At 36.2% G+C, this 24,497-nt stretch overlaps 3 protein-coding genes across 7 annotated transcripts in view; 2 read left to right on the top strand and 1 right to left on the bottom strand.

Annotated features, from left to right (window-relative positions):
- The window catches only part of LOC113504282 (protein daughterless), a 187,792-nt gene that overhangs the window by 153,862 nt on the left and 9,433 nt on the right, over window positions 1-24,497 (top strand). For 2 of the 5 annotated variants that reach the window (XM_026886520.1, XM_026886518.1), the window contains exons 1-9: window positions 4,424-4,970; window positions 15,019-15,187; window positions 15,516-15,655; window positions 16,475-16,684; window positions 17,199-17,333; window positions 20,494-20,559; window positions 22,252-22,363; window positions 23,148-23,225; window positions 23,712-23,820. In XM_026886520.1, the coding sequence (XP_026742321.1) occupies window positions 4,551-4,970; window positions 15,019-15,187; window positions 15,516-15,655; window positions 16,475-16,684; window positions 17,199-17,333; window positions 20,494-20,559; window positions 22,252-22,363; window positions 23,148-23,225; window positions 23,712-23,820 (1,439 nt within the window). In that variant the 5' untranslated portion in view covers window positions 4,424-4,550. Of the gene's footprint in view, window positions 1-4,423; window positions 4,971-15,018; window positions 15,188-15,515; window positions 15,656-16,474; window positions 16,685-17,198; window positions 17,334-20,493; window positions 20,560-22,251; window positions 22,364-23,147; window positions 23,226-23,711; window positions 23,821-24,497 lie in introns of those variants that run through there. The other 3 variants (XM_026886521.1, XM_026886522.1, XM_026886519.1) reach the window with 2 other exon arrangements.
- LOC113504284 (putative nuclease HARBI1) lies at window positions 8,370-11,588 on the top strand. The gene is made up of 2 exons (XM_026886523.1): window positions 8,370-10,216; window positions 10,337-11,588. Exons 1-2 carry the CDS (start codon window positions 10,008-10,010, stop codon window positions 11,223-11,225), a joined length of 1,098 nt encoding a protein of 365 aa, XP_026742324.1. The 5' UTR covers window positions 8,370-10,007; the 3' UTR covers window positions 11,226-11,588.
- LOC113504285 lies at window positions 11,648-12,822 on the bottom strand. The gene is made up of 2 exons (XM_026886524.1): window positions 11,947-12,822; window positions 11,648-11,808 (listed from the first exon to the last, which is right to left on the bottom strand). Exons 1-2 carry the CDS (start codon window positions 12,458-12,460, stop codon window positions 11,663-11,665), a joined length of 660 nt encoding a protein of 219 aa, XP_026742325.1. The 5' UTR covers window positions 12,461-12,822; the 3' UTR covers window positions 11,648-11,662.

Genomic DNA, 24,497 nt, shown 5'->3' with positions numbered 1-24,497 from the left:
AGCAACAATTATTTTACTATATGTAACATAATAATACCAGCATATATACGTCCGACTTTTATGCATAGGCATTTTCCCGTATAAAGAAGGTTTTAACTTTTAATTCTTCGCTAATTCACTGCGGGCTGCGGTTCATAGTGGTGTCTTAGAATAATTAAGAAAGTACGTATTACTTTGACAGTTACATATTGGTACTCGTCTATATTGTTATCAAACCTCAAAGAAGGTTTGTATTTAAAAGTCAAAAGTCGTTTTTCAGTGTAAAATTTACCTATCTTTGAGGCTTTTCAGCAAGTTTCAACAGTTCTTTACTTAAAAACATGTTAGTAAATAACAGAGATCCTTAAACAAAGCTTTATTAAGTCCATTTTTACTGTAAAGCAATAAAAATGAGGTTCCAACCTCATTTCGAAGTCACGTCTCGACAATTAGGGCCCAAGGACCAGTCCCTGCACTATATACTCTTAAAGTTAAACTGTTGCCATTGTTGAAGAGAGATGCAGCTATACGCTACGTAGAGCGGCATCTCACTCACTCAACGATAAGAGTCGTATTTTAAGATTTCAGTGAGTGGATTGGTCATTTCAAAATCGTTCCTTTCCACGCAAACCAACAGGTGGGCCCGCAAAACTTTGAATACAAGTAATTATGTAACGTGAACACTTGTAATTGACTATTGAAAGGTGAATTCAAGTGTAGGCGGGATAAGTACGTGGCCCTTTTATTAACTGTAATTATAGCTTGAAATATAGGTCTTTTGATACGGAATGAACGGAATTGACAGATATGTGCTATGTGAGAACAATTGGAGTCACATTTTTACCTGAGACAAATATGTTTTATCGTTTTCCACAGTCGGGTTTTTCTCAAAAGTCGTTGAGTTCTCTTTTTGATTTGATTCTGTTTAGAAATTATACTATCGAACTAAACCAAGATGGAGTAGAGATCTGTTTTAAGCTGTCGATTGAGCCTTGCTTCAACTCGTGTCACTGTACGAATTGGCTTTCCATCCAGAATATTAACTCGATCTCAACTTAATTGAGAACCGATTCTTCCGTTAATGAAAAAAAATTACAGCGCTATATAACTTTATCCTTGTATTTCACAAAGGCAACCAGACTTAGACCAAACATTCGTGGATCACACAAATGCTTGTACTACGCGAGAATCGAATCCCGCGACGCAATACGCACAGCAGGTTTGACTTTCGAGAGTAAGTTTGTAATTTCAAAGATTCGTCGACCGATATATTTCAAAATCTTTTCGTAAAGTTTTATATTTGTACTTTATTTTTTTTTGCACTATATTATAATTTAGTATATTCAAATTCAAACAGACGTCAAATTGTTCAGAAAAACACTGAACTTTATTTTCAAACCCTCCGCAGCAAAAAGTCCGTCACAGCAATAATTGTTTCAGTATTGTCGCAATGACGTATCACCACGTCACCTCACCCCCAGCCCGAGGTATACGTGTACCTATAAATATTAAATACTTTGAATACGTGGCTCTATTCTTTGCGATATTCCTTTCTTTTATAAATTACCTTTTATTAAGTAGGCGTTGTCTAAGCTTGAAATTTTAATGTTTGTGTAAGCATTTTTCGTTGATAGTACTGTTTTTAGTTTAGTGGATTTGGTTTTTTGTTCTAAATAAATTTATGGAAAACATTTTGTTTAAGTTAAATAATAATTGCACAGTTTTTGACAGGATGAAGAAATTTTGTTGCTTAGATAACTGACCATGACTGATTTCTTGTCCTCTAAATAATCTTTAACAAAATAAATCTACTTAGTAGATTAATTAATTGCGTTTTTAATATATCTTTTTTTCAAATAATCAAGAACTTTCAGCTTAATAAATGTCATGCATGAATTCAAATATGCCACTCCTTTACCAAAGATTTTACTTATTAACCAGTTGTGTTGATCAAAGTTCGAAAAACCAAACAACCTAGCTAGAAACACTGTCGAATACTCGAAATGTATGGGAATGACATTCCCTACAAAAAGTGACGTGACTTTGACATGTCAATTCCATACACTTCAGCGATTCAATCAGCTTTAACTTCAGAAAGGTAACTTAGCTATCCCATGTAGGGTAGAAAATAAAACTATTCTAAAAATGTAAGTAAACAATACCACATAGTTGTGTTACACCTGACAGATGTGGGGTGAGCAGATGTGTAGGTTCAAGGACGCCAGACTAGTTTGTGTACTTCGTATTGCGATTTTATAGGAAACTATTTAGTATTGCCATGTTTTTGTTTACTATGTGTTTTAGTTTAAGAGAGCTGTTTTGAGGAATATTATGTGTCTCGAATATGGATGGTTTGCGATAACTTTTGTTTATTACTTTGCTGTAATCTAAAGTTCTTGTTTCCATAATCGAAATATGAATAAATACACAACTCTCTATTTACGCTTTAATGCAGTGGGATAGTAGTCGTGTTTTTTTGCATCTTTTCTCCAAAAGAATACTAAAGTATCCCCTAGTAGGGCATCAAGGCAGTATACAGACAGATACACTACTAATCGTGTATGCAAGTGTGACGCCATTTACCCTGAACACTCTCACTTCCAAAAATACAAATACTTTAAAATCTTATACTGATCCCCTTTCTGTAGACCCCTACCATAAAGAGTTTATTCTCAGACCCACATAACTAACTAAACACGAAGGATGTCCACTGTACACACATTCAATACACACGAAGTGTGAATCAGCTGATCGAGTCGCTATCATGTTTCGCATCGATGGTGGCGACCACCCGCGCCGTGGGATCGGCAACCAGGGCGACGGGCAACCGGGGGAGCAGGGTAACCAGGGTTGCCCGGTGCATGCGTGTGTGCATCGTTATGAGTAAACATTGCGTGGTTAGGATGTAGGGATTTAGAGCAAATAGTTTTTAGTAAGCCTAATCATTTGGATATAGGTGATTAACCTTTTGTCTCGCCTTGTTGGTTAGGTCAGCATTTATAAATTACGATACGCCAAAAAAGCTTATTTTTTGTTGAAAAAATGTGTAACAGTGACTCAGTCAGATAAGTTTTCTTATTTATCTATCTCGAACATTTATTACCATTACCTAAGCGTCTCTTGTATCTTTACGAGAAAAGTCCAAATGCTTCTTTCCATAATTGTTTCTTTTTAACCTAATCGTTTGACCTACTTAAAACGCCTTTAACATACGGAGTGAAATACCATGTTAAAGCCTTTGCAAAATACCAAAAAAACGTGGCCAGCTGTATTGATCCGAAGTGCAAGCTTCAATAGAAACCTTACGACTTCAGCTGTTTCTCAGTAAGATCAAGTATCAAATAACCAATTAAACAACGATTGTGTGTTTAATCAGAGGTTATATTCACTTGAAATTAACAATTGAGTAAGCTTGTACAATTTAGATTAGAAATTTAAAAAATAGAATTAAAGAAAGTTTGAGTCGATCTCACGACACTGTATACAAATAGGATTAAGATAAAGAAATCTGTTTGGTGACAAATACTTGACCAAGATTTTTATTTTACGATTTCCTTACTCAAAGGATAAACAGAAATTACTTATAATGACTGATTCTTCGCTGTCCGTCTCTCCGTCCCTCACCTTTCTGTATCTCATGAACTGCAATAGCTTTCTAGTTAAAGATTTCACAGATGATGTGTTTGCGTTGACGCAGAAAAAACAAATATAAAAACCTAGATTAAGCAACGATCGGTAAGGTCAAAGCATGATGGGTGCCGGTTTTTTAGCCCATATGTAATGAACCCTCAGTCTCGTATTTCACCGTGTTATTATTATCTTTGATATCAAATCAATCAAAAACTAGTCAGCTTTCAATTTGACCACACCTTGCATTTCTTTTGCACTTGTCAATTGACAATAACCCTTTTGCAAGTATCCGAAGCTAATCTTCGGCCCTTTTGTCAATGTTTCTTAACCGTAAGACCGACGTACCTTTCCCAAGGGATTGTAGCAAGCTGCAAGGTGTTAATATAAAATTCTATAGGTCCAAGAGACCATGTGATTTTGCAATTTCGTTCTGCGTTTTTTTGTCCTCTATTGTCTATTTTGCGGTCAGACGGTTTAGGGCGAATGATTTTTTAAATCAGGAAAGATTTGGCCATTTTGGAAAATTGTTTTTTTCTTGTTTGTCTTTTTGTTTGATCTTTGAAGTAATTTCTTTAGAAGTTTTTGTTATGATGACTCGTTCAAATATTAGTTTTACTGTGTAAAAGTTTGTTTCAAGTTTCTTTGATTGTTACCGATTTTTTTAGTTGTAGTTTTGTTTTATAAGAAAACTTGGACTTTACCCGCGCCACGACAGTTTGGAGGAAACACGTTTATTATAAATCATTCTGATTTTATCGATTAATAATGTTAATTTTTTATAGTAGAAGGAACCGCAATCAAAACAAAATTAGGTAAAACCAAATAAGCAACAATGAATAAATTATAGTGTAAGTGACAAATATAAAACTAAGTGAAATAAAAAAGTGATGCGTCCAAACAAATGCAAGAAATTCAAGTTCAAATGATTAAATGACGTCACGATGGCGTTACGGCATGACGTCACAACTATGGAGACCAATTTCCTCACAGCTGATCCGCCACCGGTGACCGAGATCACCTATCAACCAAAGACTGACTTAGCTACCGAATACTTTAATACCTTCAACCAAATATGCGAGAATTACCGTAGTGATTCCGACGTCAATCTTCGGCAAACTTCGGACAGTCTTCGGCTGTCGTCGGAGATCCTCGACGGTGTTCGTTCGGAGTACGTTAGCACAGACTTTACGAATAAAGACTATGAGTTGAATGCTGAGAAAGTGTTTTTGAGTGGAAAGGACGAGCACATATTCCAGTTTGGACAACCCGATGCCTCGGCGTTGTTGAGGCATAGGGCTAGGAGAAGATTCAATGAGGAGCATGGCCTGCAGCCTCCAGCGACTACCAGTCAAGAGAGTGGGGTAAGTGTTGCGAAAGCATATCTCTCCAGCAAAGTACAAATTTGTGAAGGAAACTCTTGGCAAAAAATACTAAAGAGATAATTTCGGACATGCCGGAATGAGGCTTATTACCTAAGCCGCAAGGTCCATTATATATAATTTATGACTTTCTTGACACTGACGACTATTGTCATTGTCCAAGAAAGGCAGCGCTCTAGACTTTGCATAGCGGCGTCTCTCTCCCACCACGTCACCCGCCCTTCTATAAGAGCTAGATATACACCTTTACAATGTCGTTGCACCTTCAAGCCAAAAAACATCAAAACCGTGAAGGAATTACACTATCCAATAAATACTGCCATTTCAAAATAATACTTGGCAATCCCTCATTCGGAACAAGAATATATTTCAGCTAACAATTACTCATCGAAGAACATATTTTCGTATCCATCATCATCAGCCATCGTTACTACATGCGCACGCGCACCTTACTATCTCCGATACGATTAGATAATCATACACCGTCCCACATGTTTTAAAATTAAACACCTACAATTATATTGGTCACAAATAGTTGGTTGATAAATATAAATGTGTTTTTACTTTGCAAGATGCATGCGCATGCGATCCCGTTGATGTCATAGAACTTAAATTTATTCATTCTGGAACTTTAAACACAACTTTATCACGAGGTATCAAATTCAAACAATGCCAAAAATGTTTCAAAATTTAAAGGCTCTTTTAATCATTTTGACACTTTTATAAGAATTTATAAGAATTCAATGGAAAATACCTACAAGTATATTGGGTATTTGTAAGGAAACTTAGATCACAAATATTGAAATCTGGAATCACCAAACCGCAGTGATTTGACCATCAATGCTTAATTCGTCTTTAGATAATCAGCAGTGGGATATATTTACGAGATGGGATTAATAAAAGAATTTGCGTCTTTTTTTATGTAGCTCTATGCTAAAGAATTGCATTTCTTTTGTCATGTCGTTTGTATGTACAAACATATTTACATTTTTCGGCGATCACCAGTCGTCCTTTTGAAATCCTATGCTTCTATTTTGCTTGGCTATCCTTAAGTCTTTTTTTATATTTTTGCCACTGATAATATTTCACGCAAGTTGATTGCAAAATAGTTTTCGTTTTCCTTATACTTGCCTGTATTTATCTCAATGGTGGGCAAATGCCTCTGCCCATATAGAGAAGAAAACCTTGACACCACCATGCATGTTTAATTGAGCTCTAGTGCTTCCAAGTCTAAAATTTTTACTTTATTCATATAATATTAATTTTCAAAAGAGCAAATTGTTCTTAAAAGATTCTTTTCCCCTTTTTTAAAACCGCGTTTTTTCGGAACCGCGTGAGTCAACAATACCTACTCGAGAAATTACATTTGAAATAAAAACAATTAGATTATGAACAATCTGAACTCTACGTGGTTCATACCAAGCAACTCCAAATTAATTGTATCATTGAGCATCTCATGGTACAAAAAAAGATTATATGTAATTTTACTTTTGTATTATAACAAAACGATTAGAATTAAACATAGCAATTGAACGTTTGTTAATACGTTTCTCATTTCGATAGTTTACTAAAGATTGTCTTAACCTAAAAGATCTACAATAAAACTAAATTTTCTCCTCCAAAACTTTTTACATTCCCAATATAATCAGTCTTTACAAAATCAATCCACCCTTACCGAAACAAAATGGCGTCGTATCATATGACATTCCATTAAGCAATGTCAAAAGCCGTCAAATGGATATCGAATTACTTCGGTGCCGAGATAAAATGATGTTTTAGCATCCATATTGGATAAAACTCACTAATATTATAAAGGCGAAACTTTGTCAGTGATTTTGTATATTTAGATAATCTTTACACCTAAACTGCTAGACTAATTTTGAGGAAATTTGGTATGGGAGTAGGTGGCACACTAGATTGTTGTTGCTTGATGTTTTATCCCGAAATAAAGTTGTGTTCCCTTGGGATGTACAAGGAATCGTAATTAAACGCGGGCTCAGTCGGTATCAAGTACCTAATAGTGACATCTGGTTTAGATTTAATTGAAAAAAAAATCATGTCATTGATGAAAAAAAAATGTTATGAGTAAGTTCACAGGGATCTATGATATTCTTATAATGTTATCATTCCAACCGCCTCGCTCAGTAAATGTATAACAAATCTTCTTTACATGGCGAGTGTTTGTCCACCGCGGTCGACACAGGTCCTATTGACTGCAATCGAGTGTGAATAGCGAAATGATGTAGAAGCGTTTTGCACAGATATTTTTAGATGGAAATAAATAAACAAATCAAATCAAAATCATTAATTTGAAGGCTAATAGTAAAAAACATTAAATTATGCTTTTAAAGCCACATTTGTTAGGAGAACTGTGACGCAACTGTCAGCAACTTCTGCTTTTGCAGTTTTATCATTCGTACATTAACTATAGTTCCTAGGTTTTCGCGAGCCGGCTAACGACATCGTCATGGTAGACATACGCTAGTGTTATAATCCTGTATCGACAAGAGATCGGTAGCAGTGGACAAACGCCCTAATACGTAATAATAATTTCATCCAAATTCAATGATGACTCATCGAAATCTCGTTCAATATAAAAATTACTTCGAATCCGTTCCCGTTAAAATGAAAAATGATTTTATTATGATCCAATTGTGATGGTGTCGGTACAAGATGTAACTGTTAAGCGTTTATATTACCACAGAGTTTCAAATACGATTTTAAAAATATTGGTACTGACATAGCCAGCGCCCAGGCACAGTTTTTCTTTTTTTTGGGAACCAACTAAATACTTCACTTGTCTTTGTTGATCCCCAACGCAAGAAATAGGGTGTTATAATTGTGTGACTGTCTGTCTATCTAGCTGTGGGATTATAGCTCCTAAAAACACTGAGCGATTTCAATTCAGTTCGTTTTGTTTTAAACGTGAATTATTTGCGAGTCTTTGGTGACATGGTTGACAAAAATATTTATTTTTTATTGTTGAATATCACAAGTATATAACATAGCCCACACATTCCCGCTCCTTAGATGCAGGAAGCTCTGATGTGGGAACAATGATTTAACATTGAGTCATCGTCTCGCCAGTTCATTAATTAGTTTATTTTTACATGTTATGCGGATGCTATACACTCAGCGTTATGATTAATTCAAAGCTTCGAGCTTGTGACGTAGGTACATTGAATTATAGGATGGGAGTTCGGGATCTGGTGCAATGATCTGGATGTTAGGGTAAAGAGATAAAGGGAGATTATTCCTAGTTGGGTGCCCCGCGACATACTTTGCGTGACGTGTCCCGAGTTCGATCCCCGCAGAATAAGTATTTATGTGATCCGCAAATGTTTGTTCTAAGTCTGGTTGTCTTTGTTTTTTGTGATTAAATTACAAACTATTCGTAGTTAGAATTGGTTTTTTTAACCTTTTGTGAAATTCGCTTTCATCGGGACAATTTTGCACGTGAGCAAAACTATTAATCATTTATTTATTAACATGATATCAGGAAATAATCTAGGTTTTGAGAATCCAGGAGCTTAACAGTTATACTTAACGGTTGTAACCAAAATTAATAAAATATTCATGTCATCAACACATCCATTCAAATCAAACAACTTACACGATCCTAATTTAAGACATCTATTTCTGGAAGATCACAGGCTCAAATTAGTCAAAGATCTTAACTGGGAACATACTTTAGACCATAAAACACCAGAATCAGTGTCCCATAGCGATGTCGACTGTTATCCAATTAATTATGCATCAAGGTTGGTGAAGAATGTTGGAAGCGAGCCACAGAGTCATTAGGACTTGGCTTTAAGCTTTGCTTTCACATTCCCGTAAAGGAAAATCAGATTTATTGGTTGAGATCATTGTAATTATAGATGGATTGTTATAGAATAGTTTTTGTTGAAGTGGTGAAGGGGTATTTGGGAGAAACTGGGTGCGCTTTTTTATCGCGTTAGATTGAATGCCTTGACAATCAGATGGTTTTTTTTTATTATGTTCCTTTTAGCCTAGGTGAAGACTATTTTAGTGGGGAAACATTATTTTTTTGCAATAAATCATTTTTCGTTTTTAACTATCTAGTATCAAGTTTCTTTGGAAACCAATTACCGATTACATACAACGAAAAATCCTCTCTCGAGGTCATTAATGCTCATGGGTCATTTAAAGCCTTTAAGTTCGGCTAGTTTCATATTTATTCAAAAAGTTTGAATGGCATGCAAGCGTCGAGAGTATCTACCCAGTAAACAAACGAAAGTTTCTGTCTCACTTTCTTAAGTAAACCAACTCCAAGAACTTCCAAAAAAATCAGAAATCGGTTGCACAAACTGCGGTTAAAACAATAAACTATCGCAATATGTTAAATATGGGGCAATGCACCATTGTTAATAGCTTTTATGGTATATACCTGGTCGTATATGGATGTGTCGAAAACAGAACAATACGGTGAAACTAACTGGAATTATATTTAGGTGGATGTAGAGATTAGTGCGTATTAGTAACAATTCTTACTCTACATATTACAAGGGTTCTACTAAGCTAATAATTTCCTTTTTGTTTTAAAGAGACATCGCTCTACACCATGTAGTGCCATCTCTGTTCCAAGCATACAACAAGTCTTTGCTTGAAGAAACCATTTCTGAAAGGCACGTTGGAAACAAATTGTAATTTCTATATATTTGAGAATTTCTTATAAACTTTATCGGTTTTAGAAGTATCGTTGGCTAGATGGCTTGTACTTTTGACGTACTCACAAAAAAAAGATGTTATTACAATTCAAACAGCCTTCAGACTTAGTAAGACTACTAAGGCCCGGTTTCACCAACATAGTATAAGTCTTAGTACAAGAATAAATCGTTAATTACTCTCGAGTATATCCATTTTACGTTTCACCAACATTTAAACTAATGATAAAACCTCTATACTAGAATAAGGTCATATACCGCCAATTTCGGTCATATAAGCTGCTAATCTTTGGTTAGAAGTGTCACTGTCAAGTCAGTTCATCGCATTTAAAAAATGGCGCGCCGTTTGTATGCATTAATAAATGAAACCGATAGCGAAGATGATGATTATTTTTGTCCTCGTCCACGGTGGTTTAAGGAAAGGGCTAATTATTTTGAAGAGTACGACGAACACGATTTTGTGATAAGATTTCGCTTATCCAAGGAGGCAACATTAAGTTTACTGGCAAAAATCGAGCACCGCTTGGAGTATACATCAGATAGGTGAGTTTTCTTAATAATAGCATGTTATTTATGTAATTTATGCAAATTTTATTTAAAAAAGGTGCCTTCTTCTATGTAAAAAGTGGAAATTAATTCTAGCACTTGTTCGTTTTGTTTCAGAAATAAGCCAATATCGCCTGTCAATCAATTATTAGCTACATTAAGATTTTACGCAACAAATAATACCCAAATGAGCATTGGTGACTTTGTCGGTATCAGTACACCAACGTCACACAGAGTTATTCACCAAGTCAGTGCAGCAATAGCATCGTTGCACAAAGAGTATATCCGATTTCCAACAACACGCGAGGAAATACGAAAAGAACAGGATTCATTCTTTCAAATCGCTAGATTTCCGCGAGTCATTGGTGCAATGGATTGTACTCATGTCCGTATATCCTCACCAGGTGGAGATCATGCAGAACTATATCGCAACAGAAAGGGCTACTTTTCCATCAACGTGCAAACTATTTGCAATGCAAACTTGGAGATCACTGATATAGTAGCCCGGTGGCCAGGTTCATCTCACGACAGCACTATATTCAATAATAGTTGCATAAAAAGTAAGTTTGAAACTGGCCAGTATGGCAATGCTTTGCTGTTAGTAGATGGTGGGTATGCTTCCACTTCGTACATGATGACGCCTTTAGAGAACCCTAGGACTCCAGTGGAACAACTCTATAACGAGTCACAAATACGGACTCGTAATCCTGTTGAAAGGTCATACGGGATCTGGAAGAAACGGTTTCCTGCATTGGCCTTAGGGCTTCGCACTAAGCTGGACAAGTCTTTGACTATTATTGTAGCCACTGCCGTGTTGCATAATATGTTGATGCAACGAGGTGAAGTCAATCCCATTGATGATCCCGCACTACAACTTCCAGCTCCATGGGATGAACTTTTACACCATGGTCAGATAACTCAGCAACCACAACATCCACAACAATACATCAGGCCCAATTCAGTGCGAGATGCTATCATTAATAATTATTTTCAAAGTATATTGTAACCAATAAAACAAATTTTATAAGCAATAAATATTTATTTGCGTTTTTTTGTCTCAACTCTAAAAGTAGCAACCTAGTTTTAATTTTTTCTTGTTTTAAAATTTCTTGTTGTATATCCATTTGGATTTCAAACAATTTTTTAGCTTCTTCTCTCTCATTAGCTGCATGCTCGATTTGGACATTAATAGCCTTCCCCTTCAACTCCTGCAAGTTTTCAAGAGAGGCTCTCGTAAGTTGCGGCCGCCTTTTCGACATCCATTCAAGTCGTTTTCCTGAATAAGGCCTTTTTTTGCCTGAAGGTTTCAATTGTTCTGAAACAGGCGTTTTTAGACAGTTTGGAGTGTAATCGCCCCAATCCTAAAAAAGATACATAATATGTAAAGCAACCGTAAACATGGAAATACAGTACACATATGAAGAAACAGGTAATTTACTAAAATTAAGGAACATTTTTGTTTAATATTTTTGAATCTATGATGTAAAAAGTGTGCAACTTTACCACATTATTCATGGTTTCATTAGTATCAACGTGGTGTGTTGACTTAGTCTGAACCTCAGGGCCAGGAATTGTATGTAATAATTCGTCTGAAAAAATATATAATAGAAGATCATCGTGCAAAGACACAATACATTGAGTTTAAACTTTCGTGAGACATTATCATACTATTCAAAGCTTAAGGCTGTTACTTTTATTTATTAGGTATGAATTGATATCTGACAAACCCTTTTTATGTGCCTCTGCTGAAAATGATTCCGTGATATTTTCTGTAACGTTTACATTATCTTTATCATACGGATTATGTAGACCTACAGCACTTGGCGTTATAAGACCCAGGATCCTCTCTTGAAGAGGATCATCAATCTTCGGCCTTGATGGTCCACCACCTAAGAAAAAACAAGTTTTTGTAGATTTATAGATACAATTGCCATAAAAATTTTGTAACATACACTTACCGGTTTTAATTAAATGCATCCTCTTAAAAGATGCTTCTTTTTTGGTAGCTTTTTTGAAACTTTCCCACTGGGATTTCAAATTTTCGGCAGTACGGTGGGAAAGCGTTGTCTGCGAATTATATTTATTGGATATTGTCGTCCATTCCGCAAGTTTTTGCTTCATTGAAACCCCGTCGGTTCTTTTATTTTCTATGACATGAAAATGCTCAGTAACTAGATCTACCAGCTGCGTCTTTTCTGATGCCATCCAATTAGCAGATCGCTTTCTCTTATAATTTGCCATTTCCAGGTCTTATTTATTTATTTTTATTTTGATGACAATTATAAACAAGGAAACTAATCAAATATGATCAAAGCATAAGTCAAAACATTATCCAAACAATTTTAGAAAATAGGGAGCGCCATTGCTCAGGCACGGAACAACCGGACTATTTTACTTGGTAGCGTTCTAGTTTCATTCCATCCATTCGTTCAAGGTTACAGAGTAACTAAACAAGATTAAGATATCCGCAGACTAACTTGGTGAAATGAAATTGAAGTTAACCAAGGGGTAAATGGTTAGAATAAATTTATATTGGGGTAGCTACTCTCGTGTTAATTCGATGTTGGTGAAACCGGGCCTTAGTCACACTACGTTACCCAGTCAGATAAGTCAGATAGGCAGTGGAACTGAAAAAATCACTTCTCTAAAGTCAAAGTCAAATTCTTTATTTCAATTAGACCAGTATATGGGACTTTTGACCGTCAAACAATTTATATAAACAATATTAAAATCTAGTGTCTGTCTGTCGGTCAGTTTCCTATTGAAGCTACCGCTCGTTCGGAAGGTAGATTCTCATGGATAAGAACGAGCAAGAAACTCAATGGTTACCCTTTTTCACTGCACTCTCTTATTACTACTCTATTTAAGCCAGCTTACCACTCCATTCCAAATACCAATGCCTCAATACCAGCCTTACCAAGCGCGAACAACGAACAATAATCACAATTACCAAAGCTTTCTCATCTGTCGCAAGTCGTGTGGACTGCTATGGACACACCATTGTTGGGCTACGGATATGGTGTGGACCCACAATTGGAAGACAGACCGGTCTCATTGGTGCCAGGTGGGTCTCGTACTAAGTCTCGTAATTGGTCTGTGTGGTGTGGGATCAGGAATAGTGGAACTGGTGTAGCAAGGTAATGATTAGTAGGTTTTTATTATGACGAGAGCTAGCGTAGTCAGTTTGGTACATTGGGTAGTGGCACGTAGCGCTCTAATGTATTTTCAGAGACATGCATTAAGAGTTACTTATTCTTCAGAATGTCATGTTTAGGGATAAAACCATTACCTAGATATCATCTACAATAGGCATGCCATATTTAATTATTATTTATTATCCGGAGGTTCACCTTATTTTTGATGTAAGAGTGCAGCAGTCCTAATAAAAGCGCGACAGACACTATACGGTGAATACGGGCGCCTAGACTTGTCCTGAACGGGGATTGAATCCGCGACACGTCGCGAGCACTTGGTGTGGCGTAGTTATCCCAACCACTCGCCTATCTCATTTCACATTTTGTCTTATCTCCAAATGAGCCAACGTTTTCACAAAGTCTTTTAATTAGTTCAGGAGACTAAACTGATGTTCTTCAGTATAACCAAACCTCAGTACATTAAGAAAACACATACGTTATAAGACGTTATTGACACTAATTACAACACCAAGCTGCGGTGTTTCAATGTTTTCCCTGGTGATAATTCTCAGTAAACTTTGAAAGTAACTCCCGATTTAGACAGCTTCCAATAATTCGGGCTTACTCATTTAATCGGCGAATTATTTTAAGCGTTTAAGTGACTAACAGTTATGTTGCTTTCGGAGTGTAAACAATGGTTGTGTGTGGCCTCGCTCCTAATACCATGTTGGAACTAGACTACTGGACTTGTACTATGAGATCTTAGACCGGGATTTGTGTCGCTGTTGAAGTGAGATGGAGCTCTATATTATGTACTGACCTCTCGCTTTGACGTCGCCTTTTGTAGACTGCCTGAAGGCTTTTTGGTAGTGGCGGACGTGACGTTTTTGAGAAGGAAAAATGAAGTATGGCATTGATATTTTAGAGGCTGGCAGGCAGGATTTTTTATTTTCCGTGTACGATTGTTTTTGTCTAGCTGGCTGGATCGAAAAGTACGAATTAGAAAATGTATTTCAAAGCAAAATAAGACACGTACACATTTCTGTATCGAAATAAGGAAATATGTCAAAAATGCTTGATGTCACGAATAAAATATATTTTCGTTGTACCTTTATTTTTAAACCGGCTATATACGCCTACCTAAAAGCATTGATCAACATTATGAGTAAATCTGTCTCAAATAAGTTCAAACTAAGTTGAGTCAGATTTGAACGTTGGACTAGCGGTGGCTGAGCAAGAGCGTGGCTATCGTGACTCATGTAGGATTACGAAAACTACTCGTATTGCTCCAAATAAAGTAATCTTAATTGAAGCAATACGTTTTGAATTGCGATTTAGAAATGTAAAATAATAAAATACTGTTCTTATAATCTCAATTTTGTCTTAATATAAGTTTTAGTTACCTAGGTCTTTTAGGACGTCTTAAGGAAAATTAGAATATAAATCTATCATGTTTAACATGCTTTTATTATTATAAATTGAAACTGCAAAAACAACTATAACATTTTCTTGATTGATATCAACCCTTTTTCATTAAAGCAAATCTACCTATGACTCAGCTGAAGAAAAAGCCCGGACCATTTTACTCAGCCCACAAATTCTTCGGAATTTTGCAGTCCAAGTTTCAATCCCAATAATCTAATTTCTCTCCCTCATCTTCCACAGTACGGCAGCGATGAATTCGGTCACGACTCCCCGAGCCGGTACGCGTCGCCCAAGGGCGCGGGCGCGGGCGCACCCTACCAGGAAGCGTACTACGCGGGCGGCGAGTGGGCGGCGCCCTACTACCAGCCGCCGCCCGCCTACCAGCACGACCCCTATGCCACTTCGCCAGGTAAGGACTTCGATTTCAGATTTCAATATTTGGAATAGTGGTCTCAATATTCTCTTTCACTGTTGATAAGTAGCTTCTTAGTTGGAGAAAGTAAAAATAACTTTGAAGGTCACATTAGTACTTGCCTGTAAACAGGTGCAGTTCGACTCTCGTACATTCTTTCATAAAACTGCAAAACCAGCGTTCATGGAAAGAAATAGCATCGATCATTATCGATGTTATTTCTTATAATTACAGGCATATTCTCACTTACCTTGGCTTACGTTCATGGGATTCACTTATTCCATTGGCTTCTTCTTCTCTTGACTCTCTCCGTCCATGTTTGCAGGTATAGCGGGCGCGCCGGTGGGCGAGGCGGGCGGCGGCGGCGCGGAGCTGCCCCTGCCGCCAATGTCCTCATTCCGGGCCGCCGCGCCGCACCATTCACCCACAGACCCCATGCTCGTCGCCAAGCCGCCGTTACAACCTGTAAGTAGATGCTGTCCATCATAAGAAGGAACTAAAAGTCACTTATATAAGATAGATTCAAATAATATTCAAGTGGGAGAAGATAAGCACTGTCTCGTTCTTTTTCTTTAAAAAAAAACCGGGGTGGTTTTCACAAACATTTAACTCACATGCACAAAGACACACAGAATCAGGACAAGCGAGGATTTAACCTGCGGCACATCTCATAATGGGTTAGTCGTGATGACCTCAACCACTCGGCTATCCGTGCAGTCACCCAGTCTGTGTCTTGACATTTCATTTGACAGTAGCAAGACGGCTAAGCATAAAATTTTGCTGTGCGTCACCGGAATGTCGTACTTGCATTCGTAAGAAAAAATAACTCATATCATGGAACACATATCCCAAACACAGCACAAACACAAATGCATCTCACAACTCAAATGTTGCTCTTGGGTAACCATAAGAACTGATGACTACTAGTAGCGATATGATTATTTTGGGGGTCATCAAGGCACTGTCTTATTGGATTTCGGACTGGACGGATAGCCAAGCATTTTTGAGCATCAATGCTTGCCCCAAGTCTAAGTGTCTTGCACCTCTGACTTGAATATTTGCGAAAGTCCTCGTGCTACAAGGACTAAATTTCTTAAAGTGGGAGTGGTTATGTTTTATATTTTTATATTTTTTTCCTTATGGTAGTCTTTTTTTTTTGCAATTTCTGCTAGTTTCGTGTAATGACCACACATGGATACTGTGTAATACTACCATCTTCATATTCTCTCATGAGTTACGTATTTGAATCAAAGACGTGTCCACTTCACAACCCCCTCCCGCCAGATGTACGGCGGCTCGGCCAGCACGCCGGTGGCGGGCGTGGGCCCGGCGGGCGCGGAGGCGGGCAGCCTGTCCTCGTACGGGTCCTCCCCGTCCACGCCGGTGCACTCGCCGCCGCCGCTGCACGCGCGCCTGTACCCGCCGCTCAAGCACTCGCCCGCGCACGCGCACCCCCACCCCCATCCCCACCATGTGCACCATCATAATGGACAGGTAATATTAACTGCACTCTTGTGTTGTCTACTATGTGATTGTGTATTTTATCGGATCCTGTACTTATGTGGTATCAAGAATATTGTATTGTGTGTGGTATTTAGCGTTGATGAAGATATACCAACTTGCAGACATGGGACTTCTTCGATGATGAACTTTGCTGATGTGAGAAGATTTTGTAATATATGAGAATTTGGGTTCGAAACCCATGTTGGGTCATGGAGGTAGTTGATTACTCTGGTTTGATTGATAAATTATTAGAATGCTTAGAGTTTGGAAGTCTTGCGCTGTGCACAGTTTCCATACCGAGTTACACTTTAGTAACCAATCAGAAATTTTGAGTTATCTGCTGGTCAGATTGACAGTCTAAATCCTCTCAAACTCGGAATTAAGAAATCCACTTCAATATAATTTAAAAAAAAATAATTATAATGCAAAAATATCAATTTTATCCGACATAAAGAAAAACATAATTTCTTTAAACACGCTAACACATTTCTCCCAACAATTCCAGCAAACGAACTGGGTATCGTCGGGCGTGTCGTCGCCGCCGTCCGCGTCGACGCCGCACGCGCACGCGCTGCCGCCGCCGCTGGCCAACGGCCACCACGCGCCGCTCGCCGTGTTCCCTCCCGTCATGGTCAGTGCTGTATGTGGGCCTGTCTACCTATATATGTCTAACTCACCAGGATGTAGTACAAGGATGTCTGGGATAGTCGGTGCGTCAGGTTTAAGGTTGAGACTATGGGCTATGATGATTCAATTTGCCTGAAACACAGGTTTTTAGGGACAGTTCGACTCGCGATCCTGCAGAGTCAGCTCATGATTAAGGACTCCGACTGGGTCCGAAACTGCTCATTTAATTTATGTCATATATATCATTTAATTATGAATCAGTCTCACGATAGTTATTATAAAAATTAAAGGCAGAGCCTAAACTTGTTAGTTTAGGCTGATTTTGGTCAGTACTCTATAGAACTTAATAAGATTATATTGTAAATAACCTTTAAGAAATTGAAATGGAATTGATTTGACTTGTTCGATGACGCTTGGAAGATAAATTGCATTTCTCTGAACGTTTTTAGTCACAAAATTAAAGTTATTGAACTGACAAGTCAAATAATGTCGCTTATCTAAAATAAGCAAGTCACGTCCCTTGTCAATTCTATAGATTTTATATTCTTTTTTTAAAATAATGCAATGTGGAATTGACTAAACCCTCAGATGTAATAAAATCTGTTTTATTTTTTTTAATTTTTTAAAAGTGTTTTTCTTTTTTGTGCAGAGTAAACCATAATTAACTAATGATAAAATTTTGCTATGAAGACAAAATATAAAGCAATGTTAAAATATATTATTCGATGAATAAAACTAAATCTCTTGACTAATATTTTCGACCCATATTTGACGCACCAACATACCCAAACAACACCCTGTATACAGCCCTGTTGTATGTCAGTATTCGAGTTAAACGTACTGGTTTTTTATACGGAAATGTGCTTATGATGTAGACACAAAGTAGAAGAAGTAATCCTAAACTTAGTAGGTTATTCAAAGGTAATTTTAATGAGTGACTCATTAGAGAAATCATTTAATCTAACTAAAAAGCGTTTTGTATAACGTTCTTTTTAATAACGTGACTTAGAATTATGTATCTTGACATTTATCTGTACAAGATTAAATTGTTTGAATATTGAACACTTTATAGATGAAATACTAATTTACTTAAGTCATCATCTGTCCCACTGTTGGGCATGGAATGCCCTCTTTAACTTAAAAAAATATTTTTTATGATTCGTATTATCAACTTGTGCTGCCCACTTGAAAAAGCCTTTTCCTTCCAAATTTAGATTGAACAAAAACTTAATTTAATAATTTATTTACTTATATATTTTTATTCTATAACCACTACATCATGAGCACACTTCAAAAATATAAATATAAAATAATAACATCGTCCGTTTGCTTGTCGACGTACCTTTAGCCAGCATTTTACTCGAGTCCCACAAAAACTATGGAAATGAAAGAAGTTAGAGAATATAGTTTAATTATTAGTAATATTGTAGTTTGAAATGTTGAGAAATGTTGCTAAAATACTTTGGGGTGAAGTAGCCTTTTTAAATCTGTCACTATCCCCTAAATATTATGAACCCAAAAGTGTGTGAGTATCAAAACTAGGTGTTTGTTACTTTTTCTATCAAAAACCAATCAACGGATTTGGATTAAATTTGATGCATAGATAGTTTATAACCATGATAAAAACTTAGTTTTTATATTCCGATTTTATGTTCTCGTGAGACCATTTTCGATTAGCAACTCTGACTTGCATAAGATATAGATTTAAATTTATTCAATTGAATAATTAACAATAACGTTACTATTGTTTTCCAAATACAAAAAAAAAAGATAAGCAGTTTTTTTAATGTAATTATCCGAGCAGTTTCAAAATCTCAAATCGATCTTAATAATGGTTACCTCTTGAAGTGCCTGTAACTGGTAGTTTTACAATAATTAATATTTACTTGTACATAAGAACGTTTCTCAACATTTCAAATTCTAAATAAATTTTACATTCATTGATAATATCTTAGCATGTCTCTCGCATGTTTGTAACTAATTTTATATTTCCCCATTAATTTCAATATGAATCTCTTCATAAGTGATGCTTTTGAATTTTCTTTTTTGTTTTTTTTTTTCTGAATTAATATTTCTGTATGTGATACGAACGATGGCTTTAAGTAAGGAAGATAATTAGTATAGTGCCTTTTATTGGGCAAATTAATATTGAGTTAATTTGCATGTAGATATAAAGCTGCATAAACAATTTTGCCCAATGCTGGGCTAAAGTCTTTCTAGTCTCTTAGCAAAGGCCTTACGCATATTAACAATTTTGATTATACCAATTTTAATGCGTGGGCATCAATTATTAATATTTTTGTGATCAGAGTTCGTATGACATATTTTGTGTATATTTTTGTGTTTTTTGTTGTGTTAATAGTCAGCAAGAAGTGAGGACTAGTGCCCATAGACTATAGATAACTAGATTTAGTAGTTTGGTAGAAATTTTGAAGTTTTCTTAGCTGTATTGGTAGTTTTTTTGATACCATTTACTTTAGAGATCATTTTTAGATTAAATTACATTGTCCGGGAAAACCGCGAAATCATTTAATAATAAGAAGTTGAAAAAACGTATCACTTGGTAATAAATAAATATAATAACAGATTACGGTTAAAAAAAACCCTATAATTTTTGTTTTATCCATTCAGTCAGTTTTTTTTATTACACTAATAAACGAATTAACCCGAGTAAAGTAAATATTATTAATTAAATAATTTCTTGAGTAAACTTAAAGTCAATGGAATTAAAACTAAAATTTAGTTTTTATTGAAAATGTAATGAAAAAAATTGAAAAAAAATCTCTTTCTAACGTTACAAGAATAAATAAAAATAAGTATTTATAGTCCAGTGAAACAGTCAAAAGCCCCGCGCAGGATAACAGCATAGTTCCAACATAAAGACACTTTAATCTGCTAAAAATAGAGAGGTATATTTAAAAATAATTTGTCCAACTAAAATCCTATTCAAACTATCAAATCGACCAAAACATCTCCACTCAAAAAACGACCTTACTCCTCGACTCTCAAAGTTTCTTATCCAGAAACTTAGTAAACAAAAAATCAAATATAATAAACTCGCTTAACCAAACATCATATCTCCCAAAAACTCCACACAAAAAGCGACCCTCCCCCCTTACAATGAAGTGGTCTATGGCGTGTCCCCGCTGCTTGCTGTACGACCCGCTTGTTAGGGCGCGCCGGCCGAGCAGCGACAGCTCGACGAGGCCATGGGGTTCCTGAGGGATCATTCTGACTGTGTAAGTATTATCAACAGAGAATATATGCTGTGGAAATATATATATATATATATAAATATTATAAATATATAGGGTGGTGGACAAAAAAGATCTGTTTAGCCCGTCAGTCAGACAGATTATTCAATAGGGTAGTTCTCAAAAACACTTACTGGAATTTAGACCTGCAACTATGTGCAATTATATTTAAATATAATTCAATCTTTGAAACCCTAGTTCACATAAATACTTAGACCTTTGTTTAGTCCTAGTTACCGCATGGTTAAGTAACCTGTAATGGTAGATTAGTGTGATAATTAAATAAATAAAATGAGAGCTGTTTAGACCGTTAACGTACAACTAGAGTCACAACTGTAACTTTTCCTGGTAAAGTGAAAAAGTGCCTGGAAAACGACCTATTTGAAAAAAAAACTTTTGATTTCGATTTCGTCAGACAGATTATACAATAAGGTAGTTAAAAAAACTGTTTAGACCGTTAATGTGCAACTAGACTCATTACTGTAACGTTTTAAAAGTGCCTGGAAAACGGCCTATCATTTTGATTTTGTCAGACTGATTATAAAATAGGGTATTTAACGAAATAACTGTTTAATCTGACAGACTTACAATGGGTTATTTGGCAAAAAAAGTTCTGTTCCGTATCTGATCTGTCAGACAGACTATACAATAGGGTATATGACGAAAGAAAATCTGTTCATTTCTTCAGACAGATTTCCAAAGATAATGGAGAAGTTTTTTTCTCTTATCAAGATATTATAAAATATCAGCTTATTGGACCCACTGCGGATTAAAACATAACAAGAATGCTTTAGAATTTTGAGTCATTTTGAAAACAAATCTGTTTATATAAAACTAATTAAATTCAGTATATTCCACAGCATATAAACTCTAATAACCATCTTCAAAACTATTGTTAATGTTTCTTATAAAAGAAAGAGACAAAACATAAGCAACAATATAAATATTTACCTTACTTTTTTAGTCTTGGTCTTTAGAGCGAGATAGCGCTATACAAAACTTATGTTCGTCTCTTTCTTTCCTTGTATATATGTATAGACGTTATGTGGCATGGTGTGCTGTATGTCTGTTTATTTGCGTTTGTATGTGAATATTAGTTGTTTTTAATGTTCGTTTATTTAACTGTGTATTACTTTAATATGTTAGTAATAAATATATAGTAAAATCTATTATTTGTAGGTCTTATAAGACTGGTTAATTAAACTAAATAGATTAGATCTTATTACCATAAAATTGGTTCAAATTTTTTTCTTAATACAAAATTCCAGTATTTCTATGTTTCTATTGTATACTCGAATGTAGTTGTTGCAAATTCGACCTATCTGCATAATGTTTAAAGTAAATAATATTATTGATCTTACTACGAAGGGTTTTGAACCTTATAAAAACCTTATCTCTTATAAAATAAAACGTGTTTCTAGATATGTACATTTTTATGTCTACCAGAGGGAAACTGCAACGGCTAGTACTTAGAATTCAGTTTAAACATGTGCTTAGAACCATCAATACTTCCAACAACAACTATGACTCTTAACCCAACATTGTGAGACATATAATAATTTGAATTAGGTCTAAACATGTGCCTAGAACCATCAAACCTCCCAACTACAATTATGCCCCTTACCGCTACCACTATAAGGTGTACATGACCCCACACTAACCCACGTACCGGCGCAGGGCGCGCGCATGGAGGAGCGGCTGGACGACGCCATCAACGTGCTCCGCAACCACGCGGAGGCGCCCGACCTCTACCCGCAGGACCACCACCATCCCCACCAGCCCGCCGCCGGTGAGACCAACACCCACTTATTTATTAACTAGCTGACCCGCGACTTTGCCCGCGTGCTTCTTCGCTACTATTAGTCGCAGCGTGATAGTATATAGCCTAAAACCTTCCTCGGCGAAAGGTCTATTCAATACTAATATATTTTTTTAATTTGAACCAGTGGTTCCTGAGATTAGCGCGTTCAAACAAACAAACTCTTCAGTTTTATATATTAGTATCTATAGACTAGTGTACCCACAACATACAAAAAGAAACACAAATATAAAAACGAGAATTTGAATTTCCTGCGCATAACTGACAGGACATACTTTAAAGTAAATCTGTGGTGACACCACTTTGTAGTCTATGTTTACTATGAAACTCTACCTCTGAGGAGATTCTCGCTGGTTATCCTTGTGTCGCGCGGGCTTCACAAACATACAAAACGAAGATACTCAGACTTAGAACAAGCATTCGTGGATCACACACAAATGCTTGTCCTGAAGTCCTTTTTGAAGTCGCTTAGAAAGAGATCGACAACTGAGTTAGGTAACAGCTAAGTGCTAGAGCAGGGAAGGCGAACCTTTATGCATCAACGTGCCATTTTTTCTAAAAAAAAGTTTAATGGAGTCATTCGCGTGCCATCAAATAATTTAGACTTTCTGATTATTTGGAAAATAATAATTATAAATACTATCAAATTGATCGTCTTAAAATACCTAATTCTGCGACGTGCCCAAAATATTGTGTCACGTGCCATTGGTTCGCCTGTGCTATAGTATTGACTTATGATGTACATTGGTTCCAGTCCCACGGTTGGGCGCGGCGCTAGCGCTGCACGCGGAGCCGCCCATCAAGATGGAACGCCACGTACTGCCCAACACCAGTTAGTATCTTTCTATATGACATTACGCCCTCTTAAAAGGGAAGTTTTTGGAAACTTACTTAATATATTTTAAGCCAAGAATTTTTGATTGTGAGATCGAAAATAAATTACTTGTCATGTGCACATAAACATACTTAGACAATAATGCAAAATAAGAATTGAAACATCAGACAAGACTCGAACCTGCGACTCCTTTGAGTTTGAGTTTGAGAGACACATTTTTCATGGTCTCGAGAGCCCTCAAAGTGTAAATATTTGATCCATAAAGGCTTCCAAACAAACAAATCATGCTTAAAGATTCACTAAGCAATTTAATCTTTCTGTCGCTGGGGTTTCAAAAACATTTAAGTCGCATGCACAAGGACGCCCATTTCTGGACAAACATATTTTTTTCGTTATCATCAAAGTCATACGCGCACGCATAAACAATAAATCAAACTAAATTATACCTTAAACCTTCCACATTAAGTCTATTTTCAATTACAGAGAAACGCAAAGAACCTCCGGACTCAGGGTTGGACTCGAAGCCGTCATCCTCAGGGTCGGGAGACGCCCTGGCAGCCAAACCGCCCAGCACCAAGCGCTCGAGGAGATAGTAAGTGTTTCATAGTGTCATGTACTATATATACCACATTTTGACCATACAAATCATTAGTCCAAGATGTTTCGGAAAAGATTGGTAGGAGAAACGGTTTTTTTTTTTTTTTAAAGGATTTTTTGGGTCTGTGTAATGTAATTATTGGTATAGTGTTATTGAACATGGTCGTACACAGTCGCCAATATTAGCTTCACATTGGAAAGTGAAATTTTCACATGTTGATTCATATACTTCCCAGACGATTTCGGCTATGGTGACCGCTTTTAATTATTGTTTACAGAGGAGCTAAATGAAATCCATGTTACCATATTAAAATTTTGGGCTAATTTTGAACCACAGTTTTCTAGAAAGTTAACTTTGATTTAGATTTTCATACAAATTGAAAATTTTTAATATCACATTTATAGAAGCGATATTTTCTATTTCTACTGGACTTTTCCGAGACATTAATATCTTCTGAACACCAAAAGGGACATTTATTAATCCACTAGATCAAAACAATCTGGCTTTGTTTGCATTTAAAGATGAAAGATATATTTTTTTTCTATATTAAAATTTGCTCTGGTGGGTTGATAAATAATCCGAATGATTATTTTCTACAGGCCAAGATAACTAAACGATTTACTAGTAGCAATTCTGTTTACCCGACTACATCAGGAGGTTTCTGTTTTTAT

Source organism: Trichoplusia ni, chromosome 21, assembly GCF_003590095.1.
Source record: "Trichoplusia ni isolate ovarian cell line Hi5 chromosome 21, tn1, whole genome shotgun sequence".
Taxonomy (NCBI): Eukaryota; Metazoa; Arthropoda; class Insecta; order Lepidoptera; family Noctuidae; genus Trichoplusia; species Trichoplusia ni.
Note: the sequence above shows the minus strand (reverse complement) of the source record. Positions and strands in the feature narration are given on the sequence as shown.

What these genes read in the sequence shown, in the direction of transcription:
- LOC113504285 (XM_026886524.1), bottom strand. Translation starts at nt 12,460, where the DNA reads ATGGCAAATTATAAGAGAAAGCGATCTGCTAATTGGATGGCATCAGAA. An exon ending in AGCAGAGGCACATAAAAAGG is followed by an intron (nt 11,809 to 11,946) that starts GTTTGTCAGATA and finishes ATATTTTTTCAG; the next exon opens with ACGAATTATTACATACAATT.
- LOC113504284 (XM_026886523.1), top strand. Translation starts at nt 10,008, where the DNA reads ATGGCGCGCCGTTTGTATGCATTAATAAATGAAACCGATAGCGAAGAT. An exon ending in TTGGAGTATACATCAGATAG is followed by an intron (nt 10,217 to 10,336) that starts GTGAGTTTTCTT and finishes GTTTTGTTTCAG; the next exon opens with AAATAAGCCAATATCGCCTG.